The 17685-nt window shown below is 45.7% G+C and overlaps 1 protein-coding gene across 2 annotated transcripts in view; it reads right to left on the bottom strand.

Moving 5' to 3' along the window:
• Nucleotides 1–17221, bottom strand: part of LOC112255134 (SLIT and NTRK-like protein 3) — an 18914-nt gene extending 1693 nt beyond the window's left edge. The window contains exons 1-10 of one of the 2 annotated variants that reach the window (XM_042296897.1): nt 16870–17204; nt 9091–9375; nt 8645–8896; nt 8316–8431; nt 7448–8082; nt 6896–7086; nt 5550–5653; nt 5254–5473; nt 4897–5023; nt 1–1582 (exon numbers count right to left, since the gene is read on the bottom strand). The exon at nt 1–1582 is cut by the window's left edge and continues 1693 nt beyond it. In XM_042296897.1, coding sequence (XP_042152831.1) covers nt 495–1582; nt 4897–5023; nt 5254–5473; nt 5550–5653; nt 6896–7086; nt 7448–8082; nt 8316–8431; nt 8645–8896; nt 9091–9315 — 2958 coding nt within the window. In that variant the 5' untranslated portion in view covers nt 9316–9375; nt 16870–17204 and the 3' untranslated portion in view covers nt 1–494. The other variant, XM_042296898.1, reaches the window with a different exon arrangement.
• Nucleotides 17222–17685: the final 464 nt, after the last annotated feature.

Here is a 17685-nt window from a genome sequence, read left to right as displayed (position 1 = left end):
CTGTGTTTCATGATGTTATTGGAGAGGCAGAGCAACTGAGTGTCTCATCAGCAGGTCTTTCGAGAGAAAACATGAACACACACACCATATTGTCTAACATGAACCTACACACACACACACCCACCACATTGTTTAACATGAACACACACACACACACACACACACACACACACACACACACACACACACACACACACACACACACACACACACACACACACACACACACCACATTGTCTTGCTTTGTGATGCTGGGAATAAAAAAAGCCTGATACTTAGTATTTAGTCATCAACGGTACAAAACATAATTGCTAGTCTCAGGCACTGATCTAGGATCAGCTTATCCTTTCCAAAGCCTCATCTAAGAGTAACTTCATCCTAGTCAGCTCTCGCCACACACAGGTTTACCTCTGCATATCAACATGTTCAAGACATGACATATTACAGGAGCCATTTATTGTCATCGCCAGCGGTTCCATAGTAACATTTATCTATTAGAACTGATAAGATCTGTCCAGGACTTCCATGTAATCCGGCTTGGTACTGAGTCTCATTCTCAACTCTCGCGGGAACTCAGAGTTCTGGCTCTGATTACTACTGCTTGGCCCCGCGCACGCTGTCATTGTAGTAACCACGAGTGATTGGCTGGCTCTAGTTTCCTCTTTGGGTTCTGGGGGCTGAGGGGGTTGTGGAGGGTGGGGATAGCGAGGTGGTGGGGGACGTGTATACCTGTCCGGCAGGTCTCGGAACTCTGGGACGGCGGCGGACATTCCAGAGATCCCAAACAGGCAGTCAACCAATCCCACCTTGGGGGTGGGGCCCTGGCTGTCTATGACCGTTGGGCAGAGGGTCCCGTTTCCACGGAGATCTGAAAGAGGGGGTCCCACTGCCCCGGCAACGGTACTGATGGGGGAACGGGACACCTCCATGTTACACTCTCGCTCTCTCTCTGCCACAAAACGATAGTGTCCTTCGCTCTCTCTCTCCCCCGCCGAGGGGTATCTTCCCACGTTCCCTTTCTCTGTGGAAGTAGAGAGCTGCTTCTGTTGTTGCCATTGCTGCTTCACCACTGAATCATCCTCATTCTTATAGACTGGGCTACTGCACATGTGTGTTGAGGGACTGAGGTTAGGGTTAGGGCCAGGGTCAGCGGGGAGGATGCTATCGTAGACAAGGCTATGCTGCAAGGCAGACAGAGGAGGAGGGGTCTTCGGTACCGGTAACCTGTGGTGCTGCTGCTCGGTGAATATCCCACATTCCATCTGGATCCCGGCCAGATCCACCTCTCCCTGCCGCCGGAACGGCAGCTTGTCCCGCCTCCTCAGGGCATAGGCGATCAGCGCCGCTGCCGCAAAGAACGCCGACACGAACAGCACCAGCAGGCTGAGAACCAACACCGACAGAGGGATGGAAGTCTTAGGGAGGGGACCCAGGGGGCCATGGCCTGGCACGGGGTAGCCCAGAGAGAAATCACCGTCTGGGGCTGTGGAGCTGTTCCACTCCCCCTGGTTCTCCACCGTGGCCTGGTGGGTGTCCAGGTCTGGACAGAGGAGGTCCAGGGAAAGAGAGCGAAGGTCTGTACCTACAACAAAGATACACAATGAAAAGAAAGGCACTTTCTTTAAGTCACTGAAGTACAACAAACCAAACAAATAAAGGAACAACAGTGGAAGAGCCCCATGCATTCACCTACACTGCACACCTGTGTAGAGGAGCGTCAGCTTCACACATCCATGCCAGACATCAACCACATTGAAGATACGCAAGGACCTCCCTTCACTGGCCAGAGAACACAAGAAGAGGGAGGCCACGTTCACAGCAAGTTCCCAGCAGGAGCCCTCCCCCTTTTGAATACTTATGTAAATGTGATATATATATAATTATGTATTTTAGAATATAGAATATATGAAGGAAAACACCAAAAATTCATTTTAACACCAAAAAGATAGATTGTTGATCAATAATTGACAGGTTGGTTTCAAATGAGTTTCAACAGCTCACCCCATCTAGGAAAACTGACCACAACCACTACAATGATGCCACACTAACCCAAAACATTTTTTCGTTCACAAAACACATTCAGCAACAACCCAAAAGCATTAGTTGTGATCGGGTTGCAAAATGACCATAGTACAGTACCCTCCAACACACATGTACCACTACACCTGATGTCCCACTAATGCGGACATCTCCCTAAGCCTGTTAAGAGACTAGATTTGACTTAGTCATACATTTTGATTGAGACACTTGTTTATATAATAATTATAGGAGCCACCTCCCATTTCTTATAGTCCACCACTAGGATTCTGTAGTCCCATGGTGTGGTTATGTTTAATATAGCTAGAGGACTTGTAAACACTGTAGCTATTGAAAAAGCTGTTACATGATATCAAATCAAATCAAATTTGTCATGTGCCGAATACAACAGTAGACCTTACTGTGAAATGCTTACTGACAAGCCCTTAACCAACAATGGAGTTTAAGAAAGTAGTAATACATTTTTTTTAGAGTAACACAATAAAATAACGAGGCTATATACAGGGGGTATCGAGTCAATGGGGGTACAGGTTAGTCAAGGTCATTTGTACATGTAGGTAGGGGTAAAGTGACTATGCATAGATAATAAACAGTGAGTAGCAGCAGTGTAAAAAGAAGGGGGGTTAATGCAAATAGTCCTGGTAGCCATTTGATTAACTGTTCAGTAGTCTTATGACTTGGGGGTAGAAGCTGTTATGGAGCCTTTTGGGCCTAGACTTGGCACTCTTTTACCACTTGCCATGCAGTAGCAGAGAGAACAGTCTATGACTTGGGTGACTGAAGTCTTTGACAATTTTTTGGGCCTTCCTATGACACCACCTAGTATATAGGTCCTGGATGGCAGGAAGCTTGGCCCTAGTAGCGCTTTATGGTCAGATGATGAGCAGTTGCCATACCAGGCGGTGATGCAACCGTTAAGGATGCTCTCAATGGTGCAGATGTAGAATCTTTTGAGGATCTGGGGACCCATGCCAAATCTTTTCAGTCTCCTAAGGGGGAAAAGGCGTTGTCACACCCTCTTCAAGACTGCCTTATACAGCTCATTGAGTGTGGTCTTAGGGTCAGCATTGGTTTGTGGTGGTAAATAGATGGCTACGAAAAATATAGATGAAAACTCTCTTGGTAGATATTGTGGTCTACAGCTTATCATGAGGTACTCTACCTCAGGCGAGCAATACCTCGAGACTTCCGTAATATTAGACATCGCGCACCAGCTGTTTTTGACAAACAGACACACACCACCACCCATCGTCTTACCAGGCGTAGCTGTTCTGTCCTGCCGATGCGCAGAAAAACCAGCCAAGTGTATAATTTCCATGTCGTCGTTCAGCCACAACTCTGTGAGACATAACATATTACAGTTTTTAATGTCCCGTTGGTAGGATAGTCTCGAACGGAGCTCATCCAGTTTATTCTCCAGTGATTGCACGTTGGACAATAGAACGGATGGTAGAGGCGGGTTACCCACTCGCCGACAAATTCTCACAAGGCACCCGGATCTGTGCCCTCTTTTCTTCATGTGAATGACGGGGATTTGGGCCTGGTCCGGGAGCAAGAGTATATCCTTCGCGTCGGACTCATTAAAGAAGAAAATCTTTGTCCAGTTCGAGGTGAGTAAACGCTGTTCTGATATCCAGAAGCTCTTTTCGGTTATAAGAGATGGTAGCAGAAACATTATGTACAAAATAAGCGAATAATGCGAGGAAAAAACCCCACAAAAAAGCACAATTGGTTAGGAGCCCAAAAAACGTCAGCCATCCCCTCCTGCACCATTACCATGATACAGCCTACAGTAGCAGCCAATGTGTAGTGTTCAATGGAGGCATAGATTCCATGAGACTTTTGAAAAAATTCACCTTTTTAGCCACTTATCCTTCAGACAAGTGCACTATATATACAAAAGTATGTGGACAACACTTCAAATGAGTGGATTCGGCTATTTCAGCCACACCCGTTGCTGACAGGTGTATAAAATCGAGCACACAGTCATGCAATCTCCTTACTGAAGAGCTCAGTGACTTTCAACGTGGCACCGTCATAGGATGCCACCTTTCCAACAAGTCAGCCCCGCTAGAGCTGCCCCGGTCAACTGTTAGTGCTGTTATTGTGAAGTAGAAACGTCTAGGAGCAACAACGGCTCAGCCGCGAAGTGGTAGGCCACACAAGCTCACAGAACGGGACCGCTCTCTATCCATATAGTCTTTTTTTCCATTTAATCAAATACTATGGAAATACCCCACACCCTTTTCCCTTCCTTTCATTTAGCATTATGTCATTTATTATTCATTCATCCTTTACATTCAGCACATTATCCCGGTTGTTTCCAAATAAATCTGTTGTTTATAAAGTATATACTCTTCTCCATGAATGCCTCGCCTTGTCATTTAACAGTACTCAATTACCTTCAGATAGAATTATGTGATAAGTAGTATTTATCCCTTGTTGCTAAATGATAGTTTCTTTCTGACTCAGAACAAACAAGTGGTGCCCGATTAATGAATTCACATAGACACTCCTTTACACCTGGGAAGTGTGGGAAGCGTCAAGGGGAGAGGAATGGTGAATGGTGTGGTAATGTTAACTGTGCTAGAAAAATAAATAACGATCCGCACACTCTATATATACAGTATATAAACTCCCAGTCATTTAGCCTTCAGATGTTGCTGTTTTACCCAATAAATGACAGGGAGTTTATATGTATATAGAGAGTGTGCCCCTCTCTTTATTTATTTTCATAGCTTACAGTTTATTCGCCGTTAGTCAGCACCTCTACACAAAATAATGTTCTCTGGGTGTGCGCCAGCTCATGCTTTTTATTAGAATGTTAACTGTGCTGCCATGAGCCTTAGACCCCGGTACCTGTGGTCTCTTCTGGTGAGTGACAGACCACCTCCCCCACCACCACCACCGCACTCAGGCCCTCCAGCCAGCGCTTCAGAGGGGCCGCATCACACCGGCACTCCCATGGGTTCTGCTGCAGGTCCACCTGGGTAGGAGATGATGAGAAAATGTGATTGGTGCCATACAAAATGAGGAACATCTGGACTAGTCCAGTTAGATGCTCTAGAATCCCCTTCACAGACAGAGTGACAGACACACCTGTGCCCATACACGTTACACACACACACCTATACCAATATACACCGCCCCACTACACACACCTTGTCTGCACACACACCTAACCCCCTACAAACACCCCTCCCTTCCTCCTCATACCTGCACCAGTCCAGTGAGGTGCTCTAACACCCCCTCTACAGGCAGGCTGAGGAAGTGGTTGTTGCGGAGGTTGAGGCGAGAGAGGGAGATGCCCTGGAACACTCCGATAGGAAGTGACCTCAGCAGGTTGGCGTTGAGGAAGAGCAGCTGGAGAGACGGCATGGGGCTGAACACTCCCGCCTCCACCACACCGATCTCATTGTACTCAAAGTACAGATACCTACAAGGAGACATGATCATACAGGACCCAGGAATGTGTGTGTGTGAGTGAGTGTGTGTGTGACAGTCAGTCCTACCTGAGGTTAAGTAGACCCAGGAACATGTCTGGGCTAAGCCTCTGCAGGTTGTTGCCGTTCAGGTAGAGACTCCTCAGGGTCGGCAGGCTGGAGAACGCTCCCTCCTGGAGAACCAGACAGAGAGAAAGAGCGAGAGAGGGGAGAGAGACAGGGACAGAGAGAGACAGAGGAAGAGAGAGAGAGAGAGAGGGGAGAGAGACAGAGAAAGAGAGAGGCAGAAAAAGAGAGAGAGAAAGAGGGACAGAGAAAGAGAGCGACAGAAAGAGAGAGAGAGAAAGAGGGACAGAGAAAGAGAGCGACAGAAAGAGAGAAAGAGAGTGAGAGCGAAAGAGAAGGTAAATACAGGGACTTCATGTCCATTGTGCCACAGGTCCCCACAATGTTATCCAGGTGTATGCTGAGATCCAGGCTATAGGCCTAATGTTTTGCTGTTTACTAATAATTAAATCATAGATATCAAACTTGGCCATCAGTGCTCCCCGTGTATGACGCCTCAGGCTAAAGACAATCTGAACCCTATGAGATCCTACGCCTAAACCTGAATAAAGGAGATACTCTCTGGCTAACAACAACCTGAGTAAAGGAGATCCTCTCTGGCTAACAACAACCTGAATAAAGGAGATCCTCTGGCTAACAACAACCTGAATAAAGGAGATCCTCTGGCTAACAACAACCTGAATAAAGGAGATCCTCTGGCTAACAACAACCTGAATAAAGGAGATCCTCTGGCTAACGACAACCTGAATAAAGGAGATCCTCTGGCTAACAACAACCTGAATAAAGGAGATCCTCTGGCTAACAACAACCTGAATAAAGGAGATCCTCTCTGGCCAACAACAACCTGAGTAAAGGAGATCCTCTCTGGCTAACAACAACCTGAATAAAGGAGATCCTCTGGCTAACGACAACCTGAATAAAGGAGATCCTCTGGCTAAAAACAACCTGAATAAAGGAGATCCTCTCTGGCCAACAACAACCTGAATAAAGGAGATCCTCTGGCTAACGACAACCTGAATAAAGGAGATCCTCTCTGGCTAACAACAACCTGAATAAAGGAGATCCTGTGGCTAACAACAACCTGAATAAAGGAGATCCTCTGGCTAACAACAACCTGAATAAAGGAGATCCTCTGGCTAACAACAACCTGAATAAAGGAGATCCTCTCTGGCTAACAACAACCTGAATAAAGGAGATCCTCTCTGGCTAACGACAACCTGAATAAAGAAGATCCTCTGGATAGTGACAACCTGAATAAAGGAGATCCCCTGGCTAATGACAACCTGAATAAAGGAGATCGTCTGGCTAATGACAACCTGAATAAAGGAGATCCCCTGGCTAATGACAACCTGAATAAAGGAGATCCGGTTGTTTCCCAGGTGAAGTAGATCCAGACTGGAAAAATTCCAGAAATCTGACTTATAGATCCGCTGGATGAGGTTGCCGCTGAGGTACAGCTTCCGTCCGTTGAGGGGGCGTGGTGTAAGCTGGGACACATTATGGAAGCCGCTCTCCTTACAGTTGACTGTCAACCCTAGGTCTGGAACAATATACTGAATCAACTTTATTTGTACAGCTTTTTTCATACATTTCAGCCCAAAGTGTTTTGCATTGAGAACATATGCAAAGCTAGTTTCAGCAATATGACATCATCAGACACAATGGGGCGACTTCCTGTTTATAGACAACAACATAATTCATATTTGTCACTGGTGCATAGTGCAATGATTGTCCCTGTTAGTTTGTGTCCCTTGTGGCTTGCCCACATTGTGAAGAGTACAATAGTAGCAGTCTTGGCAAATTCAAATCTTGTTGTTGATTATATCTGTTAGCAGGAAGTCACCCTGCTGTGTGTGATGATGTCACACTGCTGAGCCAAAGAAGTCCCATCCAAACTGTACCTGAGATGTGGAGGTTACAGGTGCACCCCAGAGGACATACGATGGGGATGGGGGGGCGAGTCTGGTACCCTGCGATGGGAGGGGGCTGGTTGGGGAGGAGGCTACGCTGGGTGGGGGGTGTCCTGGAGGGCCTGGGACGCTTAGTGGGCCGAGGGGACCTCTCTCTCCCCCTCCGCTCCACCGATGATGAAGAAGTCGACGAAGATGAGGTATATGTGTTCTGATGGTGAACCATGGAGGACGGCTTGGTGGGTCTGGGCCTCCCAGGCTTGGGGTTCGCTTTTGGGTTAGAGGGCAGATGCTGAGGAGGCTGTACCCCTCCGTGCTTCTCCCTCTCTCCCTCCTTCTCCCCCTGTCCCTCCACCTCTCCGGCACACAGTTCTTTGCGTGGTATCTCCCTCAGGTCTTTCCCGTGCAGGTGGAAGGGGTATTCGCAGGTGATGTCCCCCACCACTGCGGTGTAGGGGATGTGTCCCAGCCAGGTCTGCAGCTGGACTGCCTCACAGCCACAGATCCAGGGGTTCTCCTCCAGCTGGAGCTCCATCAGGCTGCGGCCCACATACTCCAGGGTCCCGGCGTAGGCCAGGCTCTTCAGACGGTTCCCCCGCAGGTCCAGGTGGGTCAGAGACACAGATCTGGGGGTGGAAGGGATCATTACGGCTGGGGTCAATTCCATTTCAATTCAGGAATGAAACTGAAATTTCGAATTGAAATGGAATTGGTGATCATGTTATTGAAGAATAAGGAACATGACTGATACATGTTATAGATGTGATTGAAAACAACTTTTTCAGACAGTTACCTTGGTCAGAGCGAGAAACAGACCCATGATGTGGACATAGTGCAGGGTTATTAATCAGGTAGATACCTGAAGAGGTGAGGAGGCAGAGCAGGGATCAGGTTGTCGTTGAGGATGAGCACTCGTAATTTAAGCAGGTAGCGTAGTGCCCCGCTGTCGATGCGTTTGATGACATTGTAGTCGGCCTGTAGGTAGAGGGGATAGAGGTAAAGTCAAAGTGTTCAAATGTGACATTTTGACACAAACAGGAACTCATCAGGCTCAGGAGATCACACATAACTTATTGATTATCGTTGTCACAGTAAATATGGATGAGGACTAATCCCAGGGATTATTGATGAGGATGGACCATAGTGTTTATTGATGGTTCTGATGGGTAGTAATGATGTCAGGCCTACCTGCAGGTACTCCAGTGCCTCCAGACCAGAGAAGGTGTCGTTGCGGAACACCTCCAGCTTGTTCTCGTGGAGGTAGAGGCGTCTCAGTGTCCCCAGACCATGAAACGCCCCGGCACGGATGTCCTGCAGTGCGTTGTTGCCTAGGTTTATCGCCACGGCATTGCTATGGTGCAGGAAGCCGTTGCTATAGAGACGCCTCAAGGAGTTCCTCTGCAGGTTGAGCTTGAAGGGGCGGAGCCAGGACTGGGACACCTGATTGTTTGATTGATTGATTGGTTGGTTGACTTTATTTAATCATATACAAATACGTATATGCCAAAACAGAAACAGTACATTTAGTGCAGTAATGCAGTACAGTGCAGAACAGGGCTGTTTATTAATATACTACTGCAGTATGTATATTATAATATGAAGTACATTAGATTAAGGTAATGCAGTGCAGTCACCTGGCTGGCGTTAGTGAAGCCCCGCCCATCACAGTGCACGTGCAACACGCCCTCTTTGACCTCGCACGTGCACGGCTCGAAGCATGGTTCATCCACCTCCTCCTCCGAGCTGTCCACCATAGGGGTGTGTGTGGAGGTGGGCGTCGGGGTGTGTGTGTGAGTGTGTGTCTGGGTCGGGGTCACACAACCCAGGACCACCACAGACAGCAGGGAGAGCCACAGCATCCTACCTCCTCTGCCTTCAGCCCAGCCCAGGGCAGCGGCACACACCCACCCCTCACCGCACTGCATACAGAAACACACACATGACTACTGTTAAATGGGATCCTATCAGACCCAGCCCAGGGGCACACACCCACCCCTCACCACACTGCATACAGAAACACACACATGACTACTGTTAAATGGGATCCTATCAGACCCAGTAGAGTGATGCTTATGCATGTCCCTTTGTTTGTGAACTACTGGCACCGTCACATTAACATTACTGTTCCTGGTTGTACTCTGGTTTCACATCCTGGAACCAACACTTGGACTGGTACCAGAATAAAACTGGTTTTCACATGAGATGATTTTGTAATTTTTTTATTTCACCTTTATTTAACCAGGTAGGCTAGTTGAGAACAAGTTCTCATTTGCAACTGCGATCTGGCCAAGATAAAGCATAGCAGTGTGAACAGACAACAACACAGAGTTACACATGGAGTAAACAATTAACAAGTCAATAACACAGTAGAAAAAAAGAGAGTCTATATACATTGTGTGCAAAAGGCATGAGGAGGTAGGTGAATAATTACAATTTTGCAGCTTAATACTGGTGATAAATGATCAGATGGTTATGTACAGGTAGAGATATTGGTGTGCAAAAGAGCAGAAAAGTAAATAAATATAAACAGTATGGGGATGAGGTAGGTAAAATTGGGTGGGCTATTGACCAATAGACTATGTACAGCTGCAGCGATCGGTTAGCTGCTCAGATAGCAGATGTTTGAAGTTGGTGAGGGAGATAAAAGTCTCCTACTTCAGCGATTTTTGCAACTCGGCCAAATGAGGTGTTGGCTTTAGGGATGATCAGTGAGATACACCTGCTGGAGCGCGTGCTACGGGTGGGTGTTGCCATCGTGACCAGTGAACTGAGATACGGCGGAGCTTTACCTAGCATGGACTTGTAGATGACCTGGAGCCAGTGGGTCTGGCGACGAATATGTAGTGAGGGCCAGCCGACTAGAGCATACAGGTCGCAGTGGTGGGTGGTATAAGGTGCTTTAGTAACAAAACGGATGGCACTGTGATAAACTGCATCCAGTTTGCTGAGTAGAGTATTGGAAGCTATTTTGTAGATGACATCGCCGAAGTCGAGGATCGGTAGGATAGTCAGTTTTACTAGGGTAAGTTAGGCGGCGTGAGTGAAGGAGGCTTTGTTGCGGAATAGAAAGCCGACTCTAGATTTGATTTTAGATTGAAGATGTTTGATATGAGTCTGGAAGGAGAGTTTACAGTCTAGCCAGACACCTAGATACTTATAGATGTCCACATATTCTAGGTTGGAACCATCCAGGGTGGTAATGCTAGTCGGGCGTGCGGGTGAAGGCAGCGAACGGTTGAAAAGCATGCATTTGGTTTTACTAGCGTTTAAGAGCAGTTGGATGCCACGGAAGGAGTGTTTATGGCATTGAAGCTCGTTTGGAGGTTAGATAGCACAGTGTCCAAGGACGGGCCGGAAGTATACAGAATGGTGTCGTCTGCGTAGAGGTGGATCAGGGAATCGCCCGCAGCAAGAGCAACATCATTGATATATACAGAGAAAAGAGTCGGCCCGAGAATTGAACCCTGTGGCACCCCATAGAGACTGCCAGAGGACCGGACAGCATGCCCTCCGATTTGACACACTGAACTCTGTCTGCAAAGTAGTTGGTGAACCAGGCAAGGCAGTCATTAGAAAAACTGAGGCTACTGAGTCTGCCGATAAGAATATGGTGATTGACAGAGTCGAAAGCCTTGGCAAGGTCGATGAAGACGGCTGCACAGTACTGTCTTTTATCTATGGCGGTTATGATATAGTTTAGTACCTTGCGTGTGGCTGAGGTGCACGCGTGACCGGCTCGGAAACCATATTGCACAGCGGAGAAGGTACGGTGGGATTCGAGATGGTCAGTGACCTGTTTGTTGACTTGGCTTTCGAAGACCTTAGATAGGCAGGGCAGGATGGATATAGGTCTGTAACAGTTTGGGTCCAGGATGTCTCCCCCTTTGAAGAGGGGGATGACTGCGGCAGCTTTCCAATCCTTGACGATATGAAAGAGAGGTTGAACAGGCTGGTAATAGGGGTTGCGACAATGGCGGCGGATAGTTTCAGAAATAGAGGGTCCAGATTGTCAAGCCCAGCTGATTTGTACGGGTCCAGGTTTTGCAGCTCTTTCAGAACATCTGCTATCTGGATTTGGGTAAAGGACAACCTGGAGAGGCTTGGGCGAGTAGCTGCGGGGGGGCGGAGCTGTTGGCCGAGGTTGGAGTAGCCAGGAGGAAGGCATGGCCAGCCATTGAGAAATGCTTGTTGAAGTTTTCGATAATCATGGATTTATCGGTGGTGACCGTGTTACCTAGCCTCAGTGCAGTGGGCAGCTGGGAGGAGGTGCTCTTGTTCTCCATGGACTTTACAGTGTCCCAGAACTTTTTGGAGTTAGAGCTACAGGATGCAAATTTCTGCCTGAAGAAGCTGGCCTTTGCTTTCCTGACTGAACTGCGTGTATTGGTTCCTGACTTCCCTGAACAGTTGCATATCGCGGGGACTATTCGATGCTATTGCAGTCCGCCACAGGATGTTTTTGTGCTGGTCGAGGGCAGTCAGGTCTGGAGTGAACCAAGGGCTATATCTGTTCTTAGTTCTGCATTTTTTGAACGGAGCATGCTTATCTAAAATGGTGAGGAAGTTACTTTTATGACGGGATGAGGTCAATATCCTTCCAGGATACCCGGGCCAGGTCGATTAGAAAGGCCTGCTCACAGAAGTGTTTTAGGGAGCGTTTGACAGTGATGAGGGATGGTCGTTTGACTGCGGATCCGTAGCGGATACAGGCAATGAGGCAGTGATCGCTGAGATCCTGGTTGAAGACAGCGGAGGTGTATTTGGAGGGCCAGGTGGTCACGACGACGTCTATGAGGGTGCCCTTGTTTACAGATTTAGGGTTGTACCTGGTGGGTTCCTTGATGATTTGTGTGAGATTGAGGGCATCTAGCTTAGATTGTAGGACTGCCGGGGTGTTAAGCATATCCCAGTTTAGGTCAAAACATAATTTTATATTGTTTTATCAGCTATATGAGTTATAGTGCTATATTTAAGCACTAAGGTGCGAAGGGGTGTGGTATATGGCCAATATAACATGGCTAAGGGCTGTTCTTAGGCACAACACAACGTAGAGTAAATATTATTATAAACTGGGTGGTTCGAGCCCTGAATGCTGATTGGCTGACAGCTGTGGTATATCAGACCTTTTTAAAAGGTATGACAAAACATTTATTTTTACTGCTCTAATTATGTTGGTAAACAGTTTATAATAGCAATAAGGCACCTCTGGGATTTGTGATATATGGCCAATATACCACGGCTAAAGGCTGTATCTAGGCACCCCGCGTTGCGTCATGCTTAAGAACAGCCCGTAGCTGGTATATTGGCCATATACCACACCTCCTCTGACCTTATTGCTTAATTATAATATAGTGATAGTTTATAGTATATATATATTTATATAGGAGTTATAGCACGGTTCAGGATACATAATGCTTCAGGTTCCATACCAGTGTTGGGGAATAATCAGAATTAGTTGGTAACATAGGTAAGATGTTTTATATTCATGTTTGTAAGTTACTTCTCATCAGAATGTTTATTTTTGTATAATACTGTGTCAATACTGTGCAGTCATCTGTTCTCTGTCAAGACTAAGTTGCTTGGGCCGGAGAGAGGGGAGAGGTCAAGCGTGTATCTCTTGGCTCCACAATGTCTGTGTGCCAGTCAATGTGTCTCTGTGATCTTGTCAAGATAGGATGGATTTGATATATGCCTGTTGATATGAGGATTTGTTTAGGTTCTGAGTTTGAGAAAAGGACATAGTTTAAGAGACAAAGCTGAACGATAAATTATGGCCAATGCTGTCTGGCTATGTGTGTCTTTGCTATAAAGGATCTCAGTTGCAATGTGTAAGGGACTCTCAGAGAATTCATTTATAGACACTGAATTGATCTGAGAGTCACAGGGTTGTGATGGAGCTCATATAATTAAAGATGGACTTTATTATAACTCTGACTTGTGTGTGGTTTGCTCTCATGATTTGGTAAATACAGGAAATTTCCACGATACCAGACAGTGACGTGGAAAACACCCATTACATTCATCAACAAGGAACTAACAACAGCAATCCAAGTCCATTATAATACATTAGGTTGATTACCATGATAATACAGCAGATAGCATGAGAGAGGATCTGAAGACCTCTTTGGGACATAAGAGGCTGCTTTAAAATCATAATGACAGTCAGAGCGATGCTGATGATGACAATAAAATAATATGTTATAAACACAGGGCTGGATGGATGAGAGGAGAAGACTGCACTCGAAAACAAGAGATGCAATATGCTGTCTTTAACCTGGAAAATGACATCAGGAGAAGGAGAAATCAGGAGTCTCTCTTTGCCTGATTCATGTAACTTGGAGGCCACCATGCAGAAGGTAATGGGCTACTAATCAAAAAACAATAACAATCAGAAGCTACTAGCTAGTTCAATTGCTCCTGCATATAGACAGACAGAGAGCCGGCTGGCTACTGGACGAGATTAGTTTAGAAGCAGCTAGCACACACTGAAGAAGGCCATGATAATGAAGGTTAAAAAAAAATTATACAAAGATAATGCAATGATAACAATAACAGCAATTACAACAAGGACAATGCAACAACAAGGGTAATGTAATAAACACCGTGATAATGTTACACCAAGGATAATGTAATATGGTGCGGTGGTAATGTAACAACAAGGACCATGTAACAAAAAATGTATCGATAATGTAACACTAAGGATAATGCAATAAAAGGTGATGATAAGGTCATGATTTGAATCAGTGGCTGGGAAAATACTGCAGTATGATAAACAGACAACCCGAGATGAGATGTCAGGGAGAGGTGATTTTGGAAGGAGAGGAAAGGGACAAGGGGGAGAAGAGGAGAAGGGGAGTGGAAAAGAAAGGGGGAGAGGAGAGGATGATAGATATGAAAAGACGAGTGGAGAGCAGGGAAGATAAGATGAGAGACGGGGAAGTGAAGAAAATAGAAGATTGGAGTGAGGGGGAAATGAGCAGAGGAAGAGAGGGAGCAGAAGAGAGAGAAAATAAGAGGAGAAAAGAAAAGAGAGGACTGAGGGTCTTGTGAAAAGAGGAGAGGAGGAGCAGAATGTTGTGCTGAAGAAAGAGGATTGATTGCGTAACCATGAGTAACCGTGAGTCAGTCAGTCAAGGCTATATCGTGTCTCTCTTTCTCTCCCGCTCTCTCTCACACAGAGACACACACACACAGACACACACAGGAGAGCTCCAAGTGAAACAGCTCAAATCTATTGATATTGATTGTATCAAAAGCCTTCCTTTTCCCTGCACACAGTGTTCCCTGGCTGGAGAGAAATAGAAGGAGAGAAAGAGAGAGAGAGTGTGTGTCTGTGTGTGTGTGAGAGAGAGAGGTTTGTAGATTCAGTGGATAAATACATGCAGGTTTGTATTGAGGGGATAAATACATGCAGGTTTGTATTGAGGGGATAAATACATGCAGGTTTGTATTGAGGGGATAAATACATGCAGGTTTGTATTGAGGGGATAAATACATGCAGGTTTTATTGAGGGGATAAATGCAGGTTTGTATTCAGTAGATAAATACATGCAGGTTTGTATTGAGGGGATAAATACATGCAGGTTTGTATTGAGGGGATAAATACATGCAGGTTTGTATTGAGGGGATAAATACATGCAGGTTTGTATTGAGGGGATAAATACATGCAGGTTTGTATTCAGTAGATAAATACATGCAGGTTTGTATTCAGTAGATAAATACATGCAGGTTTGTATTGAGGGGATAAATACATGCAGGTTTGTATTGAGGGGATAAATACATGCAGGTTTGTATTGAGGGGATAAATACATGCAGGTTTGTATTGAGGGGATAAATACATGCAGGTTTGTATTGAGGGGATAAATACATGCAGGTTTGTATTGAGGGGATAAATACATGCAGGTTTGTATTGAGGGGATAAATACATGCAGGTTTGTATTGAGAGGATAAATACATGCAGGTTTGTATTCAGTGGATAAATACATGCAGGTTTGTATTGAGGGGATAAATACATGCAGGTTTGTATTCAGTGGATAAATACATGCAGGTTTGTATTCAGTGGATAAATACATGCAGGTTTGTATTGAGGGGATAAATACATGCAGGTTTGTATTGAGGGGATAAATACATGCAGGTTTGTATTGAGGGGATAAATACATGCAGGTTTGTATTGAGGGGATAAATACATGCAGGTTTGTATTGAGGGGATAAATACATGCAGGTTTGTATTGAGGGGATAAATACATGCAGGTTTGTATTGAGGGGATAAATACATGCAGGTTTGTATTCAGTGGATAAATACATGCAGGTTTGTATTCAGTGGATAAATACATGCAGGTTTGTATTGAGGGGATAAATACATGCAGGTTTGTATTGAGGGGATAAATACATGCAGGTTTGTATTGAGGGATAAATACATGCAGGTTTGTATTGAGGGGATAAATACATGCAGGTTTGTATTCAGTGGATAAATACATGCAGGTTTGTATTGAGGGGATAAATACATGCAGGTTTGTATTGAGGGGATAAATACATGCAGGTTTGTATTGAGGGGATAAATACATGCAGGTTTGTATTGAGGGGATAAATACATGCAGGTTTGTATTCAGTGGATAAATACATGCAGGTTTGTATTAAGTGGACTCTAGTCTCCTTTTCACGCTGTAATTATGACTTAAACATATTGTGCTGGATCAATATTTAAATAGCCACTATTGAAGTATTGCAATTTGGTCCTCATTGGGTAATGACTGTCTGACCTACAAGACAACACTGTTTACTTCCTCTAGCCACTTGATTGGCTAATAACTCAGGCCAATCTCTCTCTCCTGTCACCCTCTCTCATTTTTCATCTCTCTCTCTCACAGAAATCTATTCATCCATCCATCCACTCATCTATCCATTCATCTATGCATACAGAACAGGTGTGGTTAGACCTACTTTGCTTTTCTATCGTGACTCTTCCTTCCTCCCCCTGTTCTCCATCCCCTGCACCCTGGCGCAAACCAACCAGCAATGACCGCGGCAGCTGCTTACTACAACACATATTCATGTCACATAATCCCAGCGTCTACCTTTCCTCACGAACCCCCTGTCCAACCAGGGCCGATACAGAGCTGTCCCTGCCCGGCGCAACCCGGCCACTCTTCCCTAGAAACAAAACGTACCATCCAAAACCAAGACTATGGAAATAGCTTTATCCATACAATAATGTCAATTAGTAACATTACTGGTCACAATTGTAATTATAGAATTAGTGCGTGTCCAAATAGTCATTAATATAACCTATTAAGGCACTAAATCCTTGGCACTAACGCAAACCATTTATATTCGCCTTTGTCTGCCTCCCGCTTCCCCTCCCACTAGCGCTAAGAACCATTCAGCGGCAGTGGGGAGACGGGGTCTTTACTCACTCAGGTCCCGCGAAGAAATCCACGAACAGCCGATGGGAGACTTTATGCGTTGGCTGTCGACATGTCTGTTTGCTTTTCAGCTGCACTCTTCCTTCCCTCTCTCCTTTCCTCTCCTGGAGCGGTTGAGGCGGATGGGGGGGAGCAGAGGGAACGTGACAGGACTGCAATGTGGGTTAGAGAGAGAGAGAGAGAGAGAGAGAGAGAGAGGGGGAGCGCGCACCGCTTCAGAATGCAGGTCTGTTCCCCTCTACAACGCTCAACAGTGCTGCCCGCGGGAACTCAGCTGCGGCGCGGGACTGCCACCGAACACGCGCATGATGCTGCGCGGATTGGATGACTTGTCTCTCCATCTTTGATAACCGGGTAGCCTAATTAAAGTAAAGAAAATAAAGTAAGAACAATAGAACAAAAAGAACAATAAAATAAAGAAGGAATGAGTGGAGGGAAGTGGGAAACTGGGGAAGTATTCGAAGAAGAAGCTAGTTTGGATTTAGTGCCATGCTTCATTATATTTGACCGGGCGCGCTCATTTGGCGCTCTAGTCAAGTCAGCTGATTTGCCTTATCTGTTTGTTATTACACAGGCCGAAAGGAAATCAGAATAGGTCTATAGGGCTACGGGGTAGGTTACTTCGCTCAGAAACAGTTTAGTACTAGAGCGGTGGATCCTGCATTCAATGTAAATGTAATCGATGTCCATTGGGCTATTTGTAAATAAGGGTTTAAACGTAAAAACGGGTAGGTCTGTAAAAGTGACCAAATATTCTTCGTTTTGAATTATTCCTCAATCGAGGGCTGTTGACCGATGACACCACGC

Source organism: Oncorhynchus tshawytscha, linkage group LG14, assembly GCF_018296145.1.
Source record: "Oncorhynchus tshawytscha isolate Ot180627B linkage group LG14, Otsh_v2.0, whole genome shotgun sequence".
NCBI lineage: Eukaryota > Metazoa > Chordata > Actinopteri > Salmoniformes > Salmonidae > Oncorhynchus > Oncorhynchus tshawytscha.
Note: the sequence above shows the minus strand (reverse complement) of the source record. Positions and strands in the feature narration are given on the sequence as shown.